The sequence below is a fragment of the Filicampus tigris genome, chromosome 14 (genome assembly GCF_054856515.1).
Source record: "Filicampus tigris isolate MCC_2025a chromosome 14, RoL_Ftig_1.0, whole genome shotgun sequence".
Lineage (NCBI taxonomy): Eukaryota > Metazoa > Chordata > Actinopteri > Syngnathiformes > Syngnathidae > Filicampus > Filicampus tigris.
Genome location: NC_141230.1, coordinates 17,179,579 through 17,207,187, shown reverse-complemented (window position 1 = coordinate 17,207,187; position 27,609 = coordinate 17,179,579). Strand labels below are relative to the sequence as shown.

At 42.3% G+C, this 27,609-nt stretch overlaps 3 protein-coding genes across 10 annotated transcripts in view; 1 reads left to right on the top strand and 2 right to left on the bottom strand.

Annotated features, from left to right (window-relative positions):
- Nucleotides 1-3,008, top strand: part of osbpl6 (oxysterol binding protein-like 6) — a 29,412-nt gene extending 26,404 nt beyond the window's left edge. For all 3 annotated transcript variants that reach the window (XM_086052669.1, XM_086052668.1, XM_086052670.1), the window contains one exon: nucleotides 94-3,008. In XM_086052669.1, coding sequence (XP_085908795.1) covers nucleotides 94-205 — 112 coding nt within the window. In that variant the 3' untranslated portion in view covers nucleotides 206-3,008. The remainder of the gene's footprint in view (nucleotides 1-93) is intronic.
- Nucleotides 3,009-3,118: 110 nt separating this feature from the next.
- On the bottom strand, nucleotides 3,119-7,184 carry prkra (protein kinase, interferon-inducible double stranded RNA dependent activator). 2 transcript variants are annotated; one of them, XM_086052678.1, is made up of 8 exons: nucleotides 6,920-7,184; nucleotides 6,400-6,601; nucleotides 6,231-6,312; nucleotides 6,019-6,097; nucleotides 5,681-5,798; nucleotides 5,139-5,233; nucleotides 4,905-5,067; nucleotides 3,119-4,059 (listed from the first exon to the last, which is right to left on the bottom strand). In XM_086052678.1, the coding sequence occupies exons 2-8, from the start codon at nucleotides 6,521-6,523 to the stop codon at nucleotides 3,902-3,904; spliced, it is 819 nt and encodes a 272-aa protein (XP_085908804.1). In that variant the 5' UTR covers nucleotides 6,524-6,601; nucleotides 6,920-7,184; the 3' UTR covers nucleotides 3,119-3,901. The 2 variants fall into 2 exon arrangements, with proteins under 2 accessions (XP_085908804.1, XP_085908803.1); XM_086052677.1 differs by having other exon boundaries at nucleotides 6,400-6,578.
- Nucleotides 7,185-9,163: 1,979 nt separating this feature from the next.
- Nucleotides 9,164-26,531, bottom strand: casp10 (caspase 10, apoptosis-related cysteine peptidase). 5 transcript variants are annotated; one of them, XM_086052041.1, is made up of 11 exons: nucleotides 26,201-26,531; nucleotides 22,673-22,953; nucleotides 22,325-22,427; nucleotides 21,459-21,615; nucleotides 21,255-21,328; nucleotides 21,089-21,137; nucleotides 19,830-19,987; nucleotides 19,613-19,733; nucleotides 10,640-10,881; nucleotides 10,383-10,567; nucleotides 9,164-9,815 (listed from the first exon to the last, which is right to left on the bottom strand). In XM_086052041.1, exons 1-11 carry the CDS (start codon nucleotides 26,210-26,212, stop codon nucleotides 9,665-9,667), a joined length of 1,533 nt encoding a protein of 510 aa, XP_085908167.1. In that variant the 5' UTR covers nucleotides 26,213-26,531; the 3' UTR covers nucleotides 9,164-9,664. The 5 variants fall into 5 exon arrangements, with proteins under 5 accessions (XP_085908167.1, XP_085908166.1, XP_085908163.1 ...); XM_086052040.1 differs by having other exon boundaries at nucleotides 10,383-10,881; XM_086052037.1 differs by lacking the exons at nucleotides 9,164-9,815; nucleotides 10,383-10,567; nucleotides 10,640-10,881 and adding an exon at nucleotides 10,892-16,832 and having other exon boundaries at nucleotides 22,673-22,973.
- Between the last annotated feature and the right edge of the window lie 1,078 nt (nucleotides 26,532-27,609).

The following is a 27,609-nucleotide window of genomic DNA, read 5'->3' as shown; positions in this document are numbered from 1 at the left end:
CACCCAACACTGCTCTCCACTTTATTTGTCCTTCATTCTCTGTTGACCCTGGGTTAAATTTTACGGTGCTCCACTGCACTCTTTTTGTTACAGGAAAGTGGTTGACACTAATCACAGGGAACGCTGGGTCTCCAACAACTTGTACTGGGAGCTGCGCAAAAACCCCGGCTTCATCAACATGGAACCTACAGTGAGCCTGTGGTAGCACGCGGCCCCTCGGCCCACTGGTCACATTCAGCATCCGACCGCACACTTGAGATGTGAGCGGAAACACAAAAACGCGCACTCGCACGTGAGCGAGCCCTGCCGGGGTTCCGCGGCGCCCCCCACTGGAGGGAAGCTCTCGGAGGAGGGTCACCTTCGTCGTGCTTGCGAAGGTCGATGTAGATCTTTTTCTCAGCTACTCTAACGACTCCCGAGTCGGCCTTAAACGCAGACGCCCATACTTAGCTACGACCACATGCATGCTTAGAGAGCTTCTTTCACTGGCATCCGGCTATATTTAATACATGGTTCATGTTGTAGAAAAATAGGTATTTTTATAAAATATCTCGGCAGATTTTATTTATTTTTTGCCTTTTAATACGGTTCGCGATGGGGAACAACAACTCGTCAAAACACGGAGCTGAGCGCGCGCACATCCGATAACGTCACGCTACATATTGCGACCATGTTCAACTGAAGATCAATAGACAGACACTGGTCAGCAGTTCAATGTGTCTTCACTCTCACCGTGTGGCACCAAGATTTCCCCCGCCCAACTATCTCATTTCAACCACCTGCGCAAAAGCCACTCCGTTCATATATAGTGGTTTGCTTACTTTGCGACACTGCAGGAAGACCCTCCAAACCAGGGGTGGGCACATCGTGGTAACATTTATGCAGCATTACGAAAAGTCATCTAATATTGGCCCGATTAATTTAACTTTTTTTTTTTTTTTTTTTGTAAAATTGGGTAAGCTTAACTCAGTCACTGCCAAAGACAAATTTATTTGTATTTTCACAGTCCAGACATTCAATACCTGGAACTTATATATTTTTTTTCAAACGTTAGGGCAAAGGAGGGTCTGAAAATGTCTGGCAGTGAATGAGTTCAATGTATTTCGTAATTTAATATTTTTTAATCATTGTTGTTGATTGATTGATTATAGATGTTAATGTTCCTTTCCCCCCCAAACTCAGTTAACCGTAAATAATGTAATGAATGTTGAAATAATTTGTTGATTGATTATTTATTGACAATTTTCCTACCAAAAATCAATCAATTAAAATCGTCATTTAAAAAAAAAAGTAACTGAATAAATAGGTGAATGATTTTGTCCTTTTAAAACCCATAAATTAAAATACATTTAGTAATTCAAAATAATTTTCTAGTCATTTAACAAATGGTTAATTGATTGTAAATAATTTTATTGGATGAAATTGTTCACATTCCAATTTAATTAATCATAAACACTAGTTTGAAAATGAATTATTTTATTATTAAAATAAAATAGTTTACATACACATTTTAATGACCTGGCCCATCAGTCTTTTAAAAATCAAATATGGCCCTTGAACACCAAAGTCAACCCGTTCCCCCCCTGCCCCCAATTCAAGTCTGTATTTAAAACCTGAATGTTTTTTTTTTTTAATGACAAAGTTTTCCCACCCCTGTTCCAAACTCACTTTAAAGTGGGACTGTACTAGCGCAAAACAAAACACCAAAATGATATGACACACTTAAGAATGTATTGAAACATTCGCTTGTTACCGCCACAGAAAGTGAAAATGTGGCTAAATCTGGAGCGCCCCAATCCCAAACAATTCTTTGGTGTCCGATCTGAAAGAGGCACTGGATCACATTCTAATCAAATCAAGTCATTGATTACAAAAGACTTTCTGACAATAGTGTTCTGTACATCATGTTTAGGCAGCTACTTAGTCAACCCTGAGACAGCAGAGCCACCTGCTGCTCATTCACGGAAAACACCGCTTCCGCTCATCAAGTTTCAAGGTTTATTTTCACGCTGAATCGTAATTAGCCAGCCAAATTGATACAGCTTAACACTATTGCTGACAGACAAAACAATTTTTCGAGTAAAACTTCACTTTTGCTTGTCAAATCTCTACTTTCTCCCCACAACAATTATTCAGTTTCACTTGCCGTGCCTTAACACATTTAAGAATGACAAACACAGTGCTGGTAATGAGAGGTTGTACCGTTCTCACCCATCTGCATCTGCTTAGTGATGATAAAGCCAAAGGGACAACCTTAATCTTGCCAAACATGTGTGACAGTAGATGTACTGTACACACACACACACACACACACACACACACACACACACACACACACACGCCGTAAACAAAGCTCTTCGCTATGCTACCATACGACAACATGCCACTTGACACCTGAGGTAACTGTAAATACAGCACATCTGGAAACCTGAAAACTGGTCCAGCCATCCATCCATTTTCGGTAGCGTTTGTCCTTATTAGGGTCGCAGGTGAGCTGGAGCCTATCGCAGCCGACTTTGAGCGAGTGGTGGCGTACCCCCCCCCCCCCCCCCGACCCCCCGGACTGGTTGCCAGCCAATCATAGGAAAAACGGTCATCAAAGCGAAAGTGTTCTCCTCCTACATGAGGGTGGACACCCCGCGGTGTTGTGTGTGTTGGGAGAAGGACACTGCACTGCTACCGGGCAGCAGCACAAGCGGAAAATAGAACAGACCGACGGACAGGATGCTCCTAAAAAAAAAAAAAAAAAAAAAAAGAAAGGGGGAAAAAAAAACCCCCAAAAAAAACAGCCCTCCATCTATTGGTCCACCTGCATGTGTAGCCTGCCAATGACTGTTGCAGATGCCTTACAGAAAGGTTCTGTTCTTGTCGTGGGCCGGACCGCGTCCGCTCGGTTTCCTGATGGTACCTTCTTTAAAAAGTGCAATTGAAACTAAAGTACATATCTTTCCATCAAACACTGTACACTGCTGCTACATAGTGCTTGGACTAATAAAACCGGACCGTCAGTGTGTGGTTTATTCACCCAATTTGCCTCTGTGTGTGCGTGTATGTCAGTGTGTGAAAACAACAAAACCATTTCATACTGACTTGAGAATTACTGGATGGGGAAAAGTGCTTGTTTCCATTGAGCAGTTTTATTGTCTGACTTGATACACATGGTTGCACTGGAGATGGGTACGCGTGGACGTATACATTTTGTCAAGTTCAACACACACGTCATCGAAAAGTATTTGAATTTCTGACAAGTACAGTGGAACCTTGATTTCACCAGGATTTAACCACTCCAAATGCCCCTTCGTGCAGTAGTTGTCAAAGTTTGTTAGTTCCAGAATTGGTTGCTTTTGGTAGTCATATTTCTGGGTTGTGCCGCAATTACATATCACAGATATACAGTACAGATTACAGCAGGCTAATAGATGTGCCTATGTGGCAGCCATTTTGGAAGGGGCGACAGTCCCAGTAAAGGAAATGGAAAACATGGACATAAGCATTGCCGTAGTCAAACAACTCACAAGGAGCATCTTGTATTCTATTGTTGTTTAATGGAGCGAGCTCTCATCATGTAGTAGTACGTGTACACGTCTCCCGAACATGCTGTACTGAATTTGGTACAATAAGGGTTTGTTGTTTTGTTTTTTTGTCAAGTCTTCTCTACGGAAAAAAAGGAAGCGTGGTAACATTGTGTTTCATGAGCGACCAGTGACACACATTTGGATAAACTTTTAAAATTGTTTCAGGCATTTTTATATTTATTTACAATTACTTTGTACTGTATTGGCTGTTTTTTTTTTAGGCCATGACAAAAAGTATTTGAATTTAAGAGACAATAACAAAGATGTCCATCCAGTCGGTTGCGGTTTGTCTGTTAAAATGTACCTTCCAGTGCAGTATGGGGGTTTTACTTGGTGGAGGCCATGATCTTGATGTACTGGAGGGCGCCGTGTGCAGCGGCGTTGTGCGCATTGCTGCGGGAGATGCCCGTGCCGTGGCACACGGTGACGGGGGAGGTGGACAGCTCTACCAGGCACTGGTACTGCCCGTTAGCCGTCAACTCGTCTGCAAAGCACAGCCACAGGTCCTTAGAACACCGCTTACGGCTGAACCAGGCAGCTCAGTTGCCATGGAAACTAACAGGTTCGTACCTTTCGCGTTTCTACTCAGATTAAATTATTTAAAATGGTGCAAAAAAAAAAAATCTTACCCAAAACTCCTGGTTATAGTGGATGACTTTTTCTCTTAAGTTCAAAATTATTATATTTTTTTTCAAACAGCGATCGGCGGAATCATCCACTTGAAAAAGTAAAACGCCTTACCTCAAATAAAGGCTTGATGAAATTATTAATATACATGAGTACCTGGCTGACTTAACATGACTGTTTAAGCACACTTCATTTGTCGGACACCAGAAGGTGACAGAAATGTGTCTTTTACCAGGCTCGAACATTAAAAAGGACCTTAACTACAGTACAAAAGACAAATAAGTACACCAAATAAAAGAAAAATGAACCACACACATTGATACTTAAAAGAAAAGGGGCAGGAAATCATTATCGAGTTACTGAATCTGAATCTGTCCTCACTGTTGAGGGCTGCGGTTGCCACAAGATGGTGCCAAAGCCCTGGCTAAACAGGACAATAGTAATTGGTGTCAATGAAGTAAGTTGAAGTGACACAAAAAGTACTTCATTGCGCACCATTTGTGACCAGCAAAAGTCGTATGTAGCGACTGTGGTAAACACTGGTCGCCAGCTAATCGCAGCACGCACACAAACGAACAACTATTCACACTCGTGCTCACAGTTCGGGACAATTTAGAGTCTTGAATGAACCTAACACGCGTGGAGGAAGCCAAGTGAGGTAAGGACACACGGGCGCGTAGTGTATCCTGTCCGAACACATACCTATGTCCAAGTAGGCAACGTCAAAGCTTTGCTCCTTGGACAGCTCGGCCATCAGCTGAATGTAGTCCGTGTTGGGAATGCTCAGCGGGTTCCTCCTCAGGAAGGAGATCTTCTCGGCCGACGAGTTCTTCAGATTCTCGAATTGCACCCTCGGTTTAGGCGTCTGTGAGACAGTCAAGGAAAATATAAGTCATGAGTCGCTACATTTGGCGTAGAGTTAGGCATGTGACCCACCCATGTGATTTCAGAGGATCCAGACAGACTCTGAAGCTTGGCCACCATCTTATCAGCAGCTGCCTTCTTTGCCGCTTTTTTGGAGCTTGCGGCAGCTGCTCGGTCAAAAGACGAGCAATGATGAACAACGGTGAAAAGTGTATGATCAGCCAGCATGACAGGGCTGCTCGATTATGGAAAAAAATATGAATCACGATTATTTTGGTAATAACTGAAATCCCGATTATTATAACGATCATTTACATTTGTTGGTACAAAACAAGAAAATGTTTAAACTATAAAGATAATTACATCTTTGAAACACTATAATTATGTATGTTCCTTTTGGACCAAACAAAATTTGATGAAATTAGTTATAAAATTAAAAAAAGGTGCAAATGTATAAATTCCAGTATGATGTCCTTGTGTAAAAAAAACATAGTGCGTTGGATATAAATGCATATTAATAATTGTTTTTTGCGATTATGCCAATTTTGTAATCGTGGAGCGTAATAATCGTAATTGTAATTGAATTTCGATTAATTGCACAGCTCTAGTCCTACCCGTCTCCGACAGGGACTCCATTGTGCAGGTGATGGTGAATTCTCGCTGGTGCGGCGGACCGGTCTCCAATAGCACCGTGTACTCGGGAAGACGCCAGCCTCTCTGCAAGGACAGCTCCTGCCGGGAAGGAACAAGTGCATGTCAGCAACCGCTTTGCCTTAGGCAAGTCAGCTTAGCTCAATGCTTACATGCAATGCAAATAGCATCGAGATACTAATGGTTAGCATCGATAGTTGCTGCCACTATTTTGAAAAGGGTGTCACAAACACATTATTAAGACATCTGCCACCATTTTCAAAAAGTGAAGTGCAGGTAATGAATAGAGCGAGTTTATTACCTGCAGTGTGCCCACTGAGTTGGGGTGGCCGTCGGATTCTGCTGCGACACCGTTACTCTCGGACTTCACGGGCAGACCCCTGCATTAAGGACATTAACATGAACACCTTTGAGATTTGTCATTACACTTGTATTCTACAGGCACTTTTCCCAATATTTTCTACGGGCCCAACTGTGTTTGAATGACTTCAGCGGCATTTCGGGTGCACTCACACAGCTGCCGTGTCCACATGAAGGATGCGGAGCGCATCCTCAGCAGCCACGTGTTTGGCTGCCTTTTTACTGGGACCTTCTCCTGGAAAACACAACAACACCAGATGACATCACTGCCAAATAAATTGGGTGCCTGTCTGAAATAAACCAAGCACACGCAAATGTCAACCTTTGCAGCAGACGTCTCCGATGGTCACGCTGAACACAAAGCTTGGCTGGTGGGCCTCGCCTCCGGCTTTCTCCAGCACATAGGCGGGAATTTTTCCGTTTTTGGCGCCGTACTCATGAAGCATCTGGATTGGGGTCTTGACGGCAGCGGTGGCTTTTGGGACTGCATCTTTGTTTGGGCTGTGCGAGGTCACACAGAAGAGCTGAAACGTCATCACTGGGATTTTAAGCTACGTCAGCCATTTTATCTTTATCTTTATCCATTTTATCGCACTTTACCCAAGCAACATCCCGTTTGGTTGATAACGATACTTTTCACGATATCGCTAAAACATAACAGCCTTTTGAGGTTGGAAGCAACCCCGAAGATTAATTGTGACATGGCCCATAAGAACTTTGCAAATGTATTAAGAACGTTAGCGCTACTTTTTTGTCATCAGACGTAAAGGTTTCACCACCTCATAAATGTCGTATGTCAACATACTGTCGAGTTGGAATGGAAGTGAGTGGGCGCGACTAACCTCGAGTCGGTGGACGTGATCACAGCCTGGTACATTTCCTGAGACATGTTATCGCTTTTGTCGTCTCAACGCGTTATTATTAGCGGGTTATTTGGTGAATAATTATCAATATCTATGAAGAGATATTTATCCGGGCAAGTAAAAAAGATTCATTAAATTAAAAGAAAACCTGAAGTGGGGATGCTAAAAAGTCTTCATTTTGGTTCACACTGGGTGACTAGTGCTAGCCGCCGCAGTGTGGTAACAACATCCGGGTTAGTGGGGTCACAGGACGTGACGCTAGTTTGGGGATCGGATTGACAATTTTTTTTGGGGGGGGGGTCTGTAACCTTTATTAAGTTGCGCACCTCACCACGAGCAAACAACACACAAACAACATACACAACGTACACTGAACTGTGCAGCAAAACAGAAATAAAAGACAGAAAAAGGTCTACTCAGAAAATAAACCCATCATACGATTATATATTACAAAAGCCTTTTTTTGTTCTAATTCTTTTCAATATCTTTGCAAAATGTCCCATATCTTTTACGTGAATAAAAAATAAAGGGCGATACTTTAGAAATCTGCACCTATGAACGAACTGTTTTGCCATTATTATCAAAACATATATGTTCGGTTTCTTAGAGACGGCGGCTTGCAGCAGCAGCAGGCAGATTGGAGCTTTGCGCCCTCCTCTTCCCTCCCCGGCTAAAGGTAGGATAACGGGGCGGCTAATGACAACAACAAGCTTCAGGTCGTTAAAACGAAAGGTGTTAGCACAACAACATTAGCTCCTTACTCTGCGTCCAGCCAGCGTCGATCTTCAAGTCACGGGGTTCCCAAGCAGTCGCGTCCAGCCAGCGTCGATCTTCAAGTCACGGGGTTCCCAAGCAGTCGCGTGCGTTGTCAGACAGAGAGCCGCCAGAGAGAGTGAGGTAGGCCCTCATCGAACAAGCGTCAATGTTCAGCGAACAAAAAGTTCCAGCGAGGCTGACTCCACAACCGAGCGTGGCCGCATTGGAACGTACCTTTTCGGCTGTTTACGTTCCAAATTGGACGGCGTGTTGTCGGTCGAGAAAGGCCATTCCTCATCCAAATAAATGTGCACGTCTACTCATTTCCACTTCAGTCTCTGTAAATACCCTGACTGGTGTTAAATGCCTCGCTCGTCTTAACCGTGATCAGCAAAGAAGCAGTGTTTTTTTGTTTTGTTTTTTTAAGCAAAGAAGCAGTGTGCGCTTCTCCCAGCCTATGAAGCTCTGCTCACTTCCACATTTCCTCATTCTTATACAAATCAGCCACGGAGAGGTTAATCCATTTGATATGTTGAAGTGGGCATTAGTAGAGATGTCCACTTACATTTTGGTGCGAATTGATCGCAGTTTTTGGACGTTATAAGCCATGAAAGTACAATGATTTCCAACGGAGAGTTTGGAATCGGTTACTCCCGTGACTCGGGCCGAACAGGGATAGAACGCTAGGGGGCGTGGCCATTCTCCTCATTAACAAGGGGCGTTATTCATGGGGTGACTTATTTCCTAATTTCTCCCAAATGTATTGATAAAATAGAAAATTACAACTCTTTTCATTTTCCTGATCAGAAAATATATAAAATGAACTTGTTAGTGAAAACATGGCCATCTTTAGAAGACAAAGACATTAATGTCTTTGTACTCCAGTTGAGTGAACTCCTGATCCTTCTCAGCAGTCCAATTATGAAAATCTTCCCAAAACCTTTTGATATACATATACAATAAAAAAATAAATATTCCAAAGTCTCTATATCATAATTACAAAAAACAACAATTTTATTCCACATTAAATCTCTGTTTCAAAAAGTCACCACACGGATAGATATTATTCATCACCGGATTGACAAATGGTAGATATGCAGGGATGGCAAAGTTACTCAACTCACACGAAAAAAAACCCAAAGACTACTGAAATGTAATAAAGTCCAAAATAAGAAGCAAAATGGAATTTTGACTGTCAATTATATAAAACAGTTTTGATAACTTGGCAAAATAAACTGCGCACAAAGTCGGTTGGATTATTTATTAACTTCCCTAATGCTTATACAAATAAAATAAATACTAAATAAAAGTAGATGTCTAAAAATGAATTTAGTATGTCTAACGGAGCCTCACATTCTTGTGCTTTGGATTTGAATTGTGGGTGCTCAAGCTTCCTTCAGCATTCCAAAACCATGCATATTAAACAGACGGAAAAGACCAGAGAAATATATAAAAATAAACAATGTATTGACTTTTTTGGGGTTTGTTTTATTGATTTTTTTTCAACATATCTGGTATTGGTGTAATACAAAAGTAATTAATTAACAAGTAACTAGTAACTGTATAATATCTATTTACCCGTCAGCTGCACCCCCCACACACGTGCACAAAATGTTCGGGCCACGAAAAATTGTTATATCGGATTGGGGTGGGGTGCAGTCCCACTAGTCTAAACATGGTATTCTGATAAAAATTACATTTGTGGAATATGAATTAAGCAGCAAATCTGTTTCGATCCATCTCAGTCACTTGCCCCTTGTTGTCGACTGAAAACGACCAATCACAGGTCAGCTTGCGAACCGAATTCAGAAAACAGTCGAGAAAACAGGTATGTCACTTTTTAAAGTGGTTACTTGGCGTAAAAAAATGTGAGCACCACTTACAGTACTGAGATTTTGTAAAAGGTACAATGTATAAAACAGCAACAAACGATATACTGTGGTGGAAGTGTTTGTGGGTGCAGTACGGTCAAAGGAGTTTAGGCGCAGGGTCTTTTGGAACTGGAAAGATGACTTTCTTCCTGAGACAGGATTCAAATCGAGGCATCTGCTTCTTATGGCCAGTCTTGTGGCTCACGTCCTTGTTTACTTCGGTCAGGATATCCACCAGTTGAGAATTCCTTGATTCCAAAACAAATAAATCATTCAGGAGAATTAATCAATGGCTACCAATAAACATTTTGCAGACTACATCTTTCCTTGCATAGTTACATTGGCTGTGGCTACACATTATACACAAATACATCTACAGGTGTATCTCAAGAATATATAAAATAAGAATTCCTTTACTTCAATAATTCAATTTTAAAAAGGTGAAACGCTTACAATGTATTACACAGATTCATTAAACACAAAAATACTCTTCAAAAGGCCAATTCCTATTGAAATTCTATGTAATCTTTTTGATTGTAACTTATCTAATATTCTCATTGCTTGAGATGGAAAATTTGGAATTTTCCATAGCTGTAAATTATCATCATCAAAATTTAACATAAAATCATTCAATACTCCACTCTGTGTAGTTAATCAATAAACAGTATGACTAACTTTTTGAACTGAACTACTGAAAGAACTACTAAGTGTTACCAATATTCAAATTTATTGAGATGCACCTTGTATGAGCATGTATTTGTAGGCTGTGGAAGTGTGCAGTGAATGTAAAAAGTAATCTTTTCATGCCAACGTACCCGGGCACCATTTCAATCAGGCATCGGCACAAAGATTGAATAAACCAAGTGCCAGACTTGGTGTCTCTAAACGAAACATATGATGGGATAGATGCCACAGCCAGAAGAAAGTCTGCGTCACACGGGATGGATATTTCCTCTGGTCCTGCATTGTGGCGCAAGTTGGTGTCTGTTGAGGCGTCACTCTGCAAGGAAACCGGGGTCTGTGTGTCAGAGCCCTGGCATGCCTGGATGAAAAACAATTTAGGTTTCCCCACTAAAGAGCGGCACCGCGATCCATTGAGCGGTTGCATGAGCTCCGCAAACTTGATGGTGCAGCCGTCCACGCCATACACGCCGCCCTTTTTGCCGTGGCTGAGCACGCAGCACACCAAGCAGTCCATTTGACCGTGGTCGTAAGTGCTGAGCTCTTGTATTAATGACAGAATCTTTTTCCTGTCACAGTCCTGGTGGATTTGAACCTCAAAGCCGAGCCATTGGAACACCGCCTTCAGACAACCTGGAGACACAGAGCCAACAATAATCATTTACACTTGAAAAAAAAAATAATATAAAAAAATTATATATATATATATATATATATATATATATATATTAGGGATGGGACGAGATCTCGTGCTAATCTCGCGGGATTAGAACGCCACAAGATATCTCGTCCCTGCACAGCACGAGATCTATTTTCTTTCGACGGTGTTTCGGAGTCCGGGTGAATATAGCAGATGTCCTAAAATGAGCTGTCACCGAATGGGAACTTCCGAGGCCAAATCACGGAGTCGCTGTTGTAACCGACAACGCTCGCAACAATGGATGTGGCGATACGTGAGGCTGGCTTTGAGCCACACATTAAGTAAGTGCTTATCGTGCAGGCAATGAACGCAACGCTAGTGCAGCTGGTCCAAAGTTGGCCGCGTATCATGTTTGTTTAGACGTGTCAAGCGTATAGTGTATTTTTTTCACCGATGCTCAACAGCAGCATCACTTTTGACGTCTAAATGAGGACAGCTCGAGCTGCCCGGGCACACACTAATTATGGATGTAATCACGCGCTAGAACACCTCTTTGGACACGATGGCTCGCGATCTAGAGCAGCGGGGTGCCGTATCTGCAGCTCTGAGGAGCCCAGAACTACGACGGGTTGCAGAAATCTTGACGCAGACGCAGTGACACTCCTCTTGTTGAAGATCGACTGAGAAACAAGTTCAACTCTACAATACAATACAATTTTATTTATATAGCGCATTTCATAACAGCTGGAGCTGTAACAAAGCACTTTAAAAACAATACAATAAACAACAAAAACAATAAGAAGCAGTGATACATCTATTAATAAATATATCAATGAATATTAACAAATATATAAAATATAAATACAAATACAAATAAAGCCAATAAATAAACATAAAACACCATATACAATTGAGTTACTGCCCCACGAGCACAGTTGGATTTTGTCAAAGTATTCAGTAAGAGGAAAGATCTCAGCTTTAGCTGTTATTGCAGCAATGTTTGAGAGCATGTAACGGAAGTGACTCCTGTTTGCATTTGCACTTTGGAGCTAGATGATTCATTTTCTTGCAGTCTGTTCGATAAAAAACATTTTGAAAACTGAAAAAATTACATTAGGTATTTTTTTTTATATTCAAAATCTCGCAAAAATCTCGTCTCGTCTCATTCTCGCGGACTCAAACTCGTGAGACATCTCGTCTCGTGGGATTTTTGTCTCGTCCCATCCTCACAAGAGTCGCGGGGCGCGCTGGAGCTGTCTTCAGGCAGTAGGCGGGGGACACCCTGAATTGGTTGCCAGCCAATCGCAGGGCACACAGAGACCAGTCGACCACCGTGCCGCCTATATATATATATATATATATATATATACACATATATATATATATACACATATATATATATATACACATATATATATATATACACATATATACATATCCACACATACACATATATATATCAGGCGGTAAGTCTGATGTAGGTCGGTAGGTGCTGTAGTCCTTCAGGATACTTTTGTGCAGCTCCTCCAATATCACAAGGCAAGGCAGTTTTATTCATATTGCACATTTCATCCACAAGGCAACTCAATGTGCTTCACACAAGCAAAGACACAACAGCAAAAGTAGCTTACAAGAATTACTAAAATGCACGTTGACAATATTTAAACCCGTTGGCAGTAAACTTTAAAACCATTTAAGAGTGAAGAAATAAAAGTGGGTTTCTAAAATATATAAAAGAAAAAAATGATTGTACACATTTACCTGTTTTAGTACAGACATTTGATTTCAACTCTCTACAGACACAATCGTTGACTGAATTTTTGGGATTACAGTATTTGTAGTTCAAAGAACACACAGAAATGATCTGATCCCGAACATTAACAGCTGAAATGTCAACACCTTTAGAGATAATGACATCAAGAAACTGACCTTGAGTATATGGTGGACTTTTTATATGTTGTGAGAGACCAAAGGTATCAAGTATAGTATAAAGTTCTTTGTACAGTATTTTTGATCCAAATTGTCGTCAACATGAATTTTAACCCATTTAATCAGTTATGACCAGGTAGTCATACTCAGTACAGATTACCGCCATTTCTTCGAATTCTTCCATAAATTTGCCTTTTTGTCTTGGAGATCTATAAATTAAAACAACAATAATCTTTGGATCACCTTTCACAAAAAAAATGAGGTATTCACATGAATTAAAATCACCCAATAAAATCTCTTGACACTGAAATAATGATTTAAAAATGGCAGCTACTCCGCCGCCTTTTTGCTACTGCGACATTTGTTCAGGAAACTAAATTGTGTCGGCGTCGCCTCGTTCATAACATTGTTATGGTAACCTTCTGTTAGCCATGTTTCGCTGAGGAGAATTAAGTCAAGATCATATGTCAGAATGATGTCATTAATCAACAGTGCTTTGTTAACTAGTAATCTACTATTAAAGCAGCACTGGGTAGGAATTCGACCTTAATAAAATTGTTTCACTACTCTTTTGATGACTTACAAGTAGTTGAATGGGACTTTTGTCATCCCCTGGGCGGGTCTGTATCGTTTTTACTGGCACTAAGCAACTTTGAGGAGGATGGGAGCAACCCTGGCACACAAAAAAACAATACAAATTTCCCGAATCGCTTTACGCCATACTCACGTCCTCCCTTCGCTATAAAGACGAAAGTCGATTCGAACGTCCACGCGCTATTACTGGTGTCATGGCAGAAGCCCCAAAACAAACCAAAAACAAAAGTATTGTCTGAACAAAATTAGATTCATTACCTCATTGCTATTCATCTTTCACACAGACACTGGAAATAGAAATGTAATTAGGTCCAATTTGCAGGCCAGCAAGAGCTCAGGATTTCACAACACTATGCGCTGGGAAATGTGGTTGACCTGTGTCAAAACACTACCGCTTTTGCCCACATGGCGCCGCCATAATCAACAAAAACTGACATGACACAGTGTTGCATTAAACACAGCTAATTTTGCAGCGATAATGAGAGACACTGGCTTGTTCAGAGGTTGACAAGATATCCTAATTACTGGTTAGTAGCTCTAGACTTCTTTCTTCTTCAGTTCTTTAGCCGACTTTGTTATTTGTAATCACAGCTATACAACAAGCTTCGCTAGTTTCATTGGGTCCTGAGTTGTTCTGAGGACAAGCATTGTTTGTAGCGGGTATGCAGTCTGGACCCAGAACATATGAGACGGGACTGGAGTTAAGTTTCATCATAAGCAAGGAGGGAGATCGGCAGGTACGTGGCTGTTTGCCGAGTCTTGGTGGAGTCAACCGTTTGGGAGACAGATGTTTGGTGGGTCTTGGGGTGGATGTGTGTGAATGGTGATCAGGAGTAAGAGGTGTCAACATGGGGGATGGAAGTGGTGTCAGTTGAATGCCAATATTGACAAGCTCGTTCATCTTGTCGATGAAATCTGGGAGGGAGGCGTTCATAGACAACGGGTTTTGTGTAGTCAGAGCTGAGTCGTCGTTTTGAGGGCGATGTACTGTCCCGGGGGGTGTCCAGTGGTGGTGTTTGGCAGTGTGAAGACGGCTCCAAAGTTTGGGTTGAATCCAACGGTGGATGTGAAGTTTGGGACGATGAGGAAAAATCAATCTGTTCTGGAGGGAGGGGTGTGGGGGATCGAGTTTCAACGTGTGCTTGATGGTCCTTCGGAGTCGAGACAGAATCTCGCCTTATTTGTTGTCGGATAACATGGCCTTTGTTTCGGGAACGTGGCGCCCCGTGACGCACACTATGGACAATGTTGGCAGTTAGTAATTTGATCCCTTGCTTATTAAGATAAATCCCATTGCGTTGGAAAAGATGATGGCGTTCCCAAAAAATGGAAAAATTGTCAATAAAATTCACAGAATGAGAAGCACGGCTGCTTCTCAGCCATCTTGACAGCGACATTATCCGGCTGAAACGCTCATCCCCTTGTCGGACCGTGGGCACGGGTCCGCTTAAAAATACCTCTGCGTTCAGAGGCTGCATTTTTTGTAGAAGGTCAACAAAGTCTTTCTTCAGTATCTCTGACTGTTTTTTCAACACATCAAATGCTCCTGTGTGAATTATGATCGATCTGACGGTCGAATGCTCAGCAGCAATCTTCTCGACCTTTTCAGAAATATCAGAAACCATGTCATTAGCAAAGCACAGAACCTTTGTGTGCTTTCCGCTGCGTAGTCGTTTGACGCCAGATAAGGCTTTGTCGCCTATAATCAGTGTTTGTGGCCCATTAGCTGATCCCATGTGTTGAGAAGGTCCTCTTTCACACCTGTCATTGGTGCTGTGATCCGCCGAAGCTTGCTGGTCAGATGACAGTAGGGCAAACCTGTTCGTCAGTTCAATGCCCGTGTTTTGTTTTCGTTGTCCGTAAGTTGGTTTCCTTCTTCTTGCCGGTACCAAAGTCCAAGGCTGGTTTCTTGGTGTTGCTGCGTCCTCTTGCATTACAATTTGTTCACGGTCAGTTCTGGCTGTTGGGCGAAAACACCTCACTTTTGGCTTTGCTCCCAGCAAATTCCAGGGAGGGCTGGTGGTTGGAGCTAGCTGTCTGTTAGCATGCTCGTGTCCACTGTTTGTTATCACAGTGGTTTGAGTCCCAGTGTGTTGCGTTGGAATGCCATTTATGGTCAGAGGAATTTGTAAATGTTCGCCTATCTTCTTGGTGCGGCCAATCGGTCGGCCTTTTAACTGGGGATCTGAATCCACACCCGATCTGTCCAAGCCTCCATCTGACTGCAGTCCGTAGTCTGTATGCTTGGCACTATGGTTACGTGCCACCACTGGGCTGGGTGGCCTGATGCAGTCTTTTCTGAAATGTCCCGTTTCTCCACATTTGACACTTGGGCCGACTGCGCCACAATTCGGGCTAAGTGTTTGACAGCGTCCACTGTTGGTTTGCAACTGCTGGCAGTTTTGTTTTATTTCTGGTACAAGGCTTTGGGCGACTTTGGGCCACTGGGGTCCTTTGTTTGCAGACTGGAGATTCCCATCTTGCAGCTCTGGAATTTCCGCCCTGTTTTCATGACCCTTCATTTGATCCGTTAGTGCAGCAAACTGGTCAACTTCAACAGACTGGAGGGTCTGTACCCTGTGGGGCATTGTAGAGGTATCCTCACAGATGTCTGCATCAACGCATGAGATGCACCGTCTTCTGTTCCTTATTTCAATGCCGTGGCCCACCGTGGCTTTGAAAATATGCTCATAGGCCTGCACGGACTTTTGAGTCTCAACGAGGGAGCCTAGTCCACCATTCATGACTTCATCAGCCACCTTTTTGTATCGTAGGCCTTTGAGGAAAGCATCAGCTGGTAGCTGGTCCTGCAGCTGGTGATCGACTTCTGGATACGCAAGAGCGATATGGCGTCCCTCCTCCTCGGCTGATATCTCTTGGCCTTCTTGGCCTTGAACGTAATCCTCCCTTGTGCGCTCTGGTAGTGAGCAGACATACTGCACTGCGGCTCCTTTGAAACACTCATACAGCTTTGTTAATCGTTCTATGGCAATCCACCCGTACTTTCTGGCTTGATGTTGAAAGGAGTCCCAATCTCGATTTCCATCAAATATGGGTAATTTCGGAATCTTGACTTCTGGCAATGTCTTGAAATGTGTTGAGGGTCCAGGATTATTTGGCCTGCTTTCACCATGGTAGGTATTCGTGTGCTGTGTTTCACGCTCAGCGTCTTTTATCTCTCTGCGTCTGCTGTCAGGTTCAGGAACTGCAGGCCATCTCGATGGTCCTGACGTTCGAGATCTTTGATTTATGACCTCCGGTGCAGTTTCAAAGGGAGCACCCTCTCTAGGTCTAGTTGTTAAATCTAACGGTGCGCTCTGCTCAGGTGCATGCCTTTCTCTTGTCGACTGCATTAAGATTACGTCCTCTTCAACTTTGGCAGCAGTGAGTAACGGTGGGGTTTGTTGTGCAGCTGATTGTCCTGTTATGTATGAAAGAACAAGGGTAAACACTATTTGAAGGAGTTAAGGCCTCTTTATACTCCTGCGTACGCACGGGCAACAACTGCCGCATTGCACCACGTCACCGACGCATTGTCTGCAACACATGCAGCGCACGCGTCAGAAATGATTGCTGCGCGTAGGATGCCGGGCACATTCTCTTTCGCGATTGGTCCATTATGTCACATACGGCTCGGTTCTTTAAGAGCGATTTATTTGTCACCACGAAGGAGAGGATCCGCACCAGACAGCTTGTTGCTGCTGCGAAGCAAACAAGTTTGGCAGCGGCGTGGGTGTTTTGTCACTTACAGTGGGAACGGAAAGTATTCAGACCCCTGGAAATGTTTCACTTTCAGTGTCATTGCAGCCATTTGCAAAAATCAAAAAAGTTCATTTTATTTCTCATTAATGTACACTCAGCACCTTGACAGAAATAAACAGAAGTCTAGACATTTTTGCATATTTATTAAAAAAGAAAAACTGAAATATTATGTGGTCATAAGTGTTCCGAGCCTGTGCTCAGTATTGAGTAGAAGCGCCCTTTGAAGCTACTAGAAGCCATGAGTCTTCTTGGGAGTGATGCAACAAGTTTTTCGCACCAGGAATCGGGAATCCTCTGCCATTCTTCCCTGCAGATCCTCTCCAGTTCTGTCAGGTTGGATGGTGAATGGTGGTGGACAGCCATTTTCAAATCTCTCCAGAGATGCTCAATCTGGTTTAGGTCAGGGCTCTGGCTGGTCCGGCCAAGAACGGTCACAGAGTTATTCTGAAGCCACTCCTTTTTTATTTTAGCCGTGTGCTTCGGGTCATTGTCCTGTTGAAAGGTGAACCTTGGGCCCAGTCTGAGGCCCTGAGCACTCTGGAAGAGGTTTTCCTCCAGGATATCTCTGTACTTGGCTGCATTCATCCTTCCTTCAATTGCAACCAGCCGCCCTGTCCCGGCAGCTGAGAAACACCTCCACAACATGATGCTCCCACCACCATGTTTTACTGTAGGGATTGTATTGGACAAGTGATGAGCAGTGCCTCGGTCTCTCCACACATACCGCTTAGAATTAACACCAAAATGTTCAATCTTGGTCTATTCAGACCAGACAATGTTATTCTTAATCTTATCCGTTGGGCCACTCTGCCATAAAGCCCCGACTGGTGGAGGGCTGCAGTGATAGTTGACTTTGTGTAACTTTCTCCAATCTTCCTAAAACATCTCTGGAGCTCACTCCCAGTGATCTTTGGGTTCTTCTTTACCTCTTCTCCCACGATTGCTCGGTTTGTCTGGCCAGGTCTGGGAAGAGTTGTTGTCGTCCCAAACTTCTTCCGTTTGAGGATTATGGAGGTCACTGTGCTCTTAGCACCCTTGAGTGCTGCAGAAATTCTTTTGTAACCATGGCCAGATCTGTACCTTGCCACAATTAGGTCTCTGATCACCTTGGACAGTTCCTTCGACTTCATGATTCTCATTTTCTTTGACATGCACCGTGAGCTGTAAGGTCTTACGTAGACCTTTCCTAATCAAGTCCAATCCTCAATTCCATCTCAAGGAGGATAAGAAGAAATGTTAAATATGAACGTCGCTGAAAAGGGTTTTATGATCAGATGATATTTCAGTTTTTCGTTTTCCATAAATTTGCAAAAATTTCTACATTTCAGTTTTTTTCTGTCAAGATGGGTTTTTTTTAAATTATTATTTTGATAAACGACTGCATTGACACAGAAAGTGAAAAATTTCAAGGGGTCTGAATACTTTCCATACCCACTGTATGTGTGTGTAAAGAAGCCTGCACACACACGTATCACCTTCACCGCCACCTTCCTCATCGATTTTGCATCGATTTTTGTCTAGTCCAGTGATTCTCAACCTGTGTGCCGTGAGAGATCATCATCAGAGCGCGTGTTTAAAGAAGCCTTGAACCCATGCCATCTTCCAAAAGTTACAGAAAAACAATACCAAGTATATCACAATGAAAAAAAAGGTGTATTATACACCCTGTTGAGAAATGACTTACATCAGGTGGTCTCGTGCACAAGCTCGGAACCATAAGGCTTCCTTGAACCACTTCGATGCCTCGTGAGGTTTCATCTCACTCACACTTTTTGCTCAGTAAAACAAAATTTGCACTCTTGTTTAATATCATCAATCCTTTTTGGAGCAATTTTTTAAATAATTACATCTTGAACGCCCATTTGTCATCTGCAAAAGCGATAAGCCCCTCCCCCCCATGCTTAATTTACGTCCTTTGTAATGTCCAACGGCAATTAATCGTCACCAAAGCTTATGTAGACCTCTCTACTTATATTCACTTCAACCTCTGAAAATATTACAAGCCAGGATCGCTGAAATGATCGCTGCAAATTACACTCCTTACTTGGTCCATCCCATTTGTTTTGTTGTGCTCAATTCTTCAACTTTCATCAGAAAGTAACATCAAGAAACCAAGGAAACAAAAACAGTCATCTCGCGTCGTTGCGTTCAAGTCATCAGTTTCAAGCGTTTTGGACCTAAAAAATGGGTGTCATTAAAACTGCTGAAAACTGTCAGAAAACAATCCGAAAGTCACTACTGAATCTTTTTGGGGGTTATATTTAGTGTTGACATCATTTTTAAATCCAAAACTATTACATCAGTGCCAGTTTTCAGCCAATTAAATTGGCCCTCTAACTGCAAACTTTCGAACTACAATCTCATCAGTCAAACATGCATTTTGTGACGTTAAACAACAAATGTCACTCGAACAGACCATAGCAGGGTTAGGCAACCTACCTTCATCGACCATGGTCCCCTCCCGCGGATCGAGGGTCAATTTCTCTTTGTTGAAGTAAAAGTTGTTAACTATTAAGCAGATACCACGCTTTGCTGCATTCATGGAGTAGGGTCCCTCACCCTACAGAGACGCACAAATATGACTGCTGTGTTATCAAATGATAAACGAAATGAAATGTTGGGACGAGAAATGTATGCTTTGCCCTCGACCACGCACCTCGTCACTTGTCGCCGATTCTGTGCTACTTTCTTGAGTGCTCGGTGCTCTCAGTCCACATGACGGGTCTTTATGGTCATCTAGTCTGCCCATGCTCGCAACCTCTGCGGACATCAGGGGCAAAGCCGTGGGTGGGCCTGGGTGTGCACAGGACCACTCTGGTTTGAAAAAAAAAAATACTTTAAAATTTGTAATAAATTATTATCCAATTATCTTTGAATTTGTGTTTCCTTGTGTGTTTTTATTTATTTTTTTATTGAATATTGAGAATGGCATAATTGTGGTTGTCTAAGGCTGATCTGAACTTCATATAATTCAGTTTGTCATTTTATTTGAATATACGATGTGTCCGAACAGGAGGATTGTGCTCAGTGAGGGAAATATTCAGGCACACCCTGATTTTTCCAGGCCCACCCATTAGCCACGTTCTGGCTCCGCCCCTGACGGACACGTTGAAAAAAGGTTCCAAGGTGATAAATCGTTCGATGGAATGCAATGTGATTCAAACGTCATACAACCAAACCAAAACGTTTCGTTGCGTTGCCCGTGTGAAACAAGAAAACATGCAAGGCTGTGCTTCAAAGAGAAATAACATATGAAAGATCCGTCAAACCTCGATTCTTTAATCTTCCCTCAGCCAACAGTGGCAGTTTTGTGGAAAAGCAAACACAACAAACTCAGTATTAATGTTTTGAAACCGTTTTAGAGGAAAAACGTCAAACAAAAAAAAATGTTTTCAAGAATATGTTCTATGCAAGCCCAGGAGTTGAAACAGGGCATTCTGATAAATAATGTCTTTGTGAAATAAGGGTTAATCCACGCGTTTTATATCCATCTCTTAGGGCGGCCATTTTGTCACTTCTGTCGACTGAAAATGACATCACAACTACTCAGTGCCTCAGGTAACGACCATTCACGGCTGACCTGTTTTCTGAAGCTACGCCGTGATTGGTCGTTCCCTGAGCCCTGAGCAGTTGTGATGCGATTGTGATGTCAGTGGACAGAAGTGACAAAATGGCCGCCCCCTGAGATGGCTAAAAATGGGTGCATTTTGCTGCTTAACTCATATTCCACAAACGTAATATTAATCAGGATGCCGTGTTTCAACTAGTGGGCCTGCAGGGAACATATTCTTGAAAAAAATGTTTGGGTTGATTTCTGCTTCAAGTTGAAATGCATTAATTAAGGAGCCTACGAAGATGAAAATGTCGAAAATGAGAAAACATGCAGATACATGGGGACTATATTATATACAGTACCTGACAGTCCACTCGAGCAAGGAATTTGAGGCTCGGAGAACTGGCTGACCTGCTCAAAAACATCACAGGTCAAATTGCATGCCGTGCAAACTATTAGGTGAGCTAATGGTTCCACAAAATGCCACAATCAAGTCATAGAAATGATAAGAAGTTTTGAAAAACTCACTTGATTTTGTTCAAAATGACCTAACTTGGATCCCGGAGCCGCTGTCTCCTCAGGTACAGAGATGGCGCAATTCGCTGTAATTTCAATCAAAACGACACAATGCAGTTGTAGCCCATGAATTTCTCAGATCTGGTTTTTAGTGTTTTTGTTGCGTCATTCCAGCAAGCTCATTCACGTTCACGCCATTGTCTGCCAGTGCTGTACCTGTTGTTTCTTTCTGTTTCGAATCTTCCTTAAACTTGATGATCTTTTGTTTCAACACGGGGCACACCTCCTTAATAATAAGCTCCAATAAAACCAAATTGGTGCTGCTGAGAGAGTCCAGTTGCTCCAATTCCAGGAAGAGCTCCTGAGCCGACTTCTAAACCAAGCACATTTGCAATTTGGTTTTGTCAGTCAAACACATGAAAACAAAATGATAAAACGCGCAAGGGTACTGCTGCAGGCCACAACTCACACATGGATGCTCACGCCGAACAAACCAGACCCGCAATTGTGTGTGACAACCTGTCCATCCAAAGCTGTACCGCAGCAATTGGCGTGATTTTAAAAATATACTAAAGATGACCATAATTACAATGTGTTAAATGAATTGATTTCAGCAATGATTCAGAGACATACCTTGCATTAAAGGTTGATTTTCACTTTAAGTAGACAATGTGCAGCTCATTGCGTCATACTGTATGTGGTTGTACTGTAACTGTGGCTGTTGTAAAAGAGAACTTTTTCTTCCCCCCCCCCCCCCCCCCCCCCCCCCCCCCCCCCCCCCACGCATGCTTGGATTCATTTGTTTCCATGAGTGCGACGTGTGAAATAAATGGGTCTTATCGATAACGTCCAATTTTCAAAACTAATGGTTAATCAGTGATCGGGGCATGGAGCAGTCACCCCCGAGCTTGTAATTCAAAGAGCCAAGAAGGCTGCAATTCCTTATCATTGGATTTTTGTTCTCATAACGCAGTAATCTGCGTTTGCGAATACGAAAGTGCGGTAATAAACTGCGGCGGCATCAGACCGGAAGAAAAGAGTGTCACGTTGCCGGCATGCGAAAATGAGGAAGTTCTACTAACACATCGGGCCAGTTTCCACTTGTGACTCTTGTTCTGCAGCAGGAACTTCATCTGTGTTAAATCTTCATCTTTAATGTCCACCGCAAGGTTGTACAACAGCTTCCTAAAGAATTTGGACAAATAAACACGTCTGGGTAACTGTTCCTCAATTAGACTGTGACTTTTTGCAATACATTTACACTAGGTGTACTTTTGTCATGTGTGGCTCTACTTCATATCCTGCTCTACGGCGACAACATCAGGAAGCATGGCTGGGGGCTAGATTTGAACCCGCAACCTCTGAACTGTGACGCGGATGCGCTAATCACTCTTCTACCGAGTTCCAATCAACGTGTGGAAACAGATCACCTGAAAGGAGACACGAGGTCCATGGTCCGAGGCGTTGGGAGGTTATATTTCTGGATGAGACGGATTTGTCCGGTGATGTCGAGCAGCTCAGTGAGCAGCTCGAGTCTTCCGGGGGCAAGGTCGCCCTGCTTGATCAGGATGGAGAAGAGCTGAGTGCCCGTGGCCACCGAGACCGAGCGCGAACCATGCAACCGTTCGGTACACAGGAACACCAACTCTTTGACTTCATCTTCGATCAGTTCTTTTCCTAAGTTATTCAGCATCACATGGAAATCCGTTTCCTGAAGTGAAACACACAGTTCTGTTGAGCAGATGTGATTTTGGTTGTTGTTGTGGGACACAATTGTCAAGTAGAAGTAGATTAGATGGAGAGCGTTTGTGTACAGCAGTTTTCAGAGGTGGGCATTCCGTCAGACTGACGGATGCCCGTTTTTTTTTTGTTTTTTTTGGGGGGGGCGGGGAACCGACTGACGGACCAACAGATTTCTGACGAACTAACTGAAGGGTTTAAACTTCCTATAGCTTTCCTTTGGTATTTTCCTAGACCGGCGCAGATCGCCATTTTGGGAGGAAACACAGCCAACTTGTTTGCAATCCAATGCAAGGAAGTTGCAACACATCCATGTTTAAATTCAGAACAGAGAGAGGTGCGCAGTCTACATCGACTGTAGATGCAGGCGATCGGCAGGCGCAAAGTACACTTAAAGCGGAAGTCAACCCAAACATATTTTTTTCAAGAATAGGTTCCCAGCAGACTTACTAGTTGAAACACGGCATTCTGATGAATTTTGTGGAATATAAATTAAGCAGCAAAATGCACTTGTTTTTTGCCATCTCTGGGGTCGGCCATTTTGTCAATTCTGTCGACTGATTACAGTCAGTACACAACTACTCACAACGACCAATCACGGCTGACCCGTTTTCTGAATCTGAGCCGTGATTGGTCGTTGTGTGCAGTTGTGATGTCATTTTCAGTCGACAGAAAACAAAATGGCCGCGACCAGAGATGGCTAAAAACGAGTGGATTAACCCATATTCCACAAAGGCAATATTTATCCGAATGCCCTGTTTCAACTAGTGGGCTTGCATAAAACCTATTCTTGAAAAAAAAAAAAAATGCTTGCGTTGACTTCCGCTTTAAAGCAACACTGTGTCAAGTCAGTTTTTGTTGATTATGGCGGCACCACGTGGACAAAAGCAGTAGTGTTTTGACAAAAACCAACCACATTTCCCATGCGTGCCAGCGCCTAGTGTCGTGAAATCCTGAGCCGTCCTTACAGCGAAAGGAGGAAGTGAGTATGCCGTAAAGCAATTCAGGACGTTTGGATTTTTTTGTGTGCCAGGGTTGCTCCCATCCTCCTCAAAGTTGCTTGGTGCCAGTAAAAACGATACAGACCCCCTTAGGGCATGAAGTCCCATTCAGCTACTGTACTTGTAAGTCAATGTTTCATCAAAAGAGTTGTGAACATTTTTTATTAAGGTCAATTTCTTGCCCAGTGCTGCTTTAAAAGGAACTGTAAGAAGATCTCCACTTGCGGATTATGTAAAGTTGGAGACCGCCCACCACCCCCGATCGATGATGATAATAATAATAATAATTTGTTTAATGAATAGAGTTCGACAACGATTCAGAGGGAATGTCCCACGCTGTTCCCCTATTTAAGAATGAAATACGATGACATCCAGCACACACGACACATCCACGGAGCTCAGAATCTGTCTGCCTGCATTTCGATCTAATCTACCAAAATTGTGTTACACCACCTGCATCACAATTTAAACCTGCTTTTAGCTGGCCTAATTTCTAGTGTACTTTCTGTCACCAAAATGTCAGGTGCGCTAATGGTGTATAATTGAAAAAAATGCTCTCGGTTCACCGGAATGCCCAGCGAGGCGCAACGTGGTGTGCCAAATCAACCCAAACATAATTTCTTCAAGAATATGTTCCCAGCAGGCCCTCTTGTTGAAACAAGGCAATATGATTAATATTGTGTTTGTGGAATATGAGTTAAGCAGCAAAATCCAGCCCTTTTTAGCCATCTCAGGAGACGGCCATTTTGTCACTTCTGTCGACTGAAAATGACATCACAACTACCCAGGGCTCAGGGAACGACCAATCACGGCTCAGCTTCAGAAAACAGGTCAGCCATGATTGGTCGTTACCTGAGCCCTGAGTAGTTGTGATGTCATTTTCAGTCGACACAAGTGACAAAATGGCCACCCCCAGAGATGGCTAAAAACGAGTGGATTAACTCTTAATCCACAAATGCAATATTTATCAGAATGCCTTGTTTCAACTAGTGGGCTTGCATAGAAACTATTTTATGCAGGCCCACTAGTTGAAACACGACATTCTGATTAATATTATGTTTGTGGAATATGAGTTAAGCAGCAATATCCACCCCTTTTTAGCCATCTCAGGGGGCGGCCATTTTGTCAATTCTGTCGATTGAAAAAGACATCACAAATGCTCAGGGTTCAGATAACGACCAATCACGGCTCAGCTTCAGAAAACAGGTCAGCTGTGATTGGTCGTTACCTGAGCCCTGAGCAGTTGTGATGTCATTTCCAGTCGACAAAAGTGACAAAATGGCCGCCCCCAGAGATGGCTAAAAACGAGTGGATTAACTCTTAATCCACAAATGCAATATTTATCAGAATACCTTATTTCAACTAGTGGGCTTGCATAGAAACTATTTTATGCAGGCCCACTAGTTGAAACACGACATTCTGATTAATATTGTGTTTGTGGAATATGAGTTAAGCAGCAATATCCACCCCTTTTTAGCCATCTCAGGGGGCGGCCATTTTGTCAATTCTGTCGATTGAAAAAGACATCACAAATGCTCAGGGTTCAGATAACGACCAATCACGGCTCAGCTTCAGAAAGCAGGTCAACCGTGATTGGTCGTTACCTGAGCCCTGAGAAGTTGTGATGTCATTTTCAGTTGACACAAGTGACAAAATGGTCATCCCCTGAGATGGCTAAAAACGTGTGGATTCACTCTTATTCCACAAACGCAATATTTATCAGAATGCCTCGTTTCAACTAGTGGGCCTGCAAAAAACATATTCCTGAAAACAAATATGTTTGGGTTGACTTCCGCTTTAATGAATATTAAATTTAAATTTTCAACAGAAAATAATCTGAAAGCCTTTTTTAGTAAAGTAACGTAATGTACTCATGTACCGTGTATGAATGTAGTAATATACAGCAAATAAGGAAAAAATTACCCCAAAAAAATATTCCAAAATGAACTCTTACCTGTTGATATATATCAAGGTATATATACATATCACAGTTCGGAGGCATTTAGAGTTAAATCCCTGAAATTAGCGGTGATAGTGACGTAAAATGAATCACGGGGGACCTAGGAAACTGTAGGCCCAAAAGTCGACCAGTTTAATGCGAATTTAGTAAAACTATTTAAAATAAGGTTTAAGTAAGTCGAGTGTGTTTCCCCCGTCTTCCTTTTTAAGTAGGGCAAACGTTAGGAATGAACATTGTCTTGAAAAGTGAACTCTTACCTGTGTGGCCATGACGTCACTCTCAGCAGCTCAGAAACAACAATTATGCATTCGTCGCGCACATAACAACAAATTACGTCGAGTTAAATGTTTTTCTTCTGAACGCCTCGAACACAACACCCTCGGCCAGACACCGTTTCTTCCAGGAAACACAAAGTGAAAGCACTTGAATTTATACTTCCTTAACAATGCCTTAACCCATTAGAGCCTAAAGCGCCTGGCTCAACAGTTCAACCAAAACCTGAAGTTTTCCCAGAAATTCAACACAAAGCTCCCGCGATCAATGGCATGGAGAACATGCAAACTCCACACAAGGAGGCCGGAGCCGAGATCGAACCCACGACCTCTGAACTGTGAGGGCGGACGTACTAACCAACTGCTAAACTGTACCGAAACTGCCAAAATTAAAAACAAATATAAGTGAAAATCAAAACAAATATAGGGAAATGTAATCGGAAAAAGTAAAAGAAAATCTAAATAAATGCATATTTAACTGTGTGTTTATATTTATTTTTGTACTTATTTCCACAGTTATTTAGCTATTTATTTTTACACCTTTTTTGTATTTATTTTGACTTTTATTTTGTACTACATATTTTTTGTTGTTCTCATTTCCACATATACATATATATATATATATATATATATACATATATACATATATATATATATATATACATATATATATATATATATATATATATATATATATATATATATATACATATATACATATATATATATATATATATATATATACATATATACATATATATATATATATATACATATATATATATATATATATATATATATATATATATATATATATATATATATATATATATATATATATATATATATATATATATGTGTTATAAATTCCTCATTACTGCTTTGTTTGCACATGCATTGTTTGCTGTTTAATTTGTGTGCTTTAGCACCAGGCATGTTTTCGGGCAGCTAATGGGTCCTCTTTGTTTCCGTTAATTTAGGTCGGGCATATTGTTGGACAGCAAAGGGTCCTATCGAGTCCGTGGTCTGTTAGCCGTTAGCGATTAGCGGCAGATTCGCGGGGTTTTGCGGTCGTGTGTATGCGCCGCGATGAGCGAGCTGTTGTGTTCTGTGAAGTGGATTGAAGTGCGATTAAAGCCAATTGTTCTCTGCCATCGTGTCCGGCCACGCTTTTGACTCGAGTGACTGTTTGGATGAGGTGCTCCTGCGAATCTCCCTATATTCACCGACAGTCCTAGCTCCCGTCCCCTCGCGTGACCGCGTTAAAGCGGGCGTGGGACATGGGGAGTTCAATGCCCTTTCAAGGGAGTGTCGGCCAGGGCTTTTCCCGATAGCCCTGCGGTAGGCGGAATCTGACACCTGCTATTTGTCAGTGTCAAGACAACAAAAAGGCA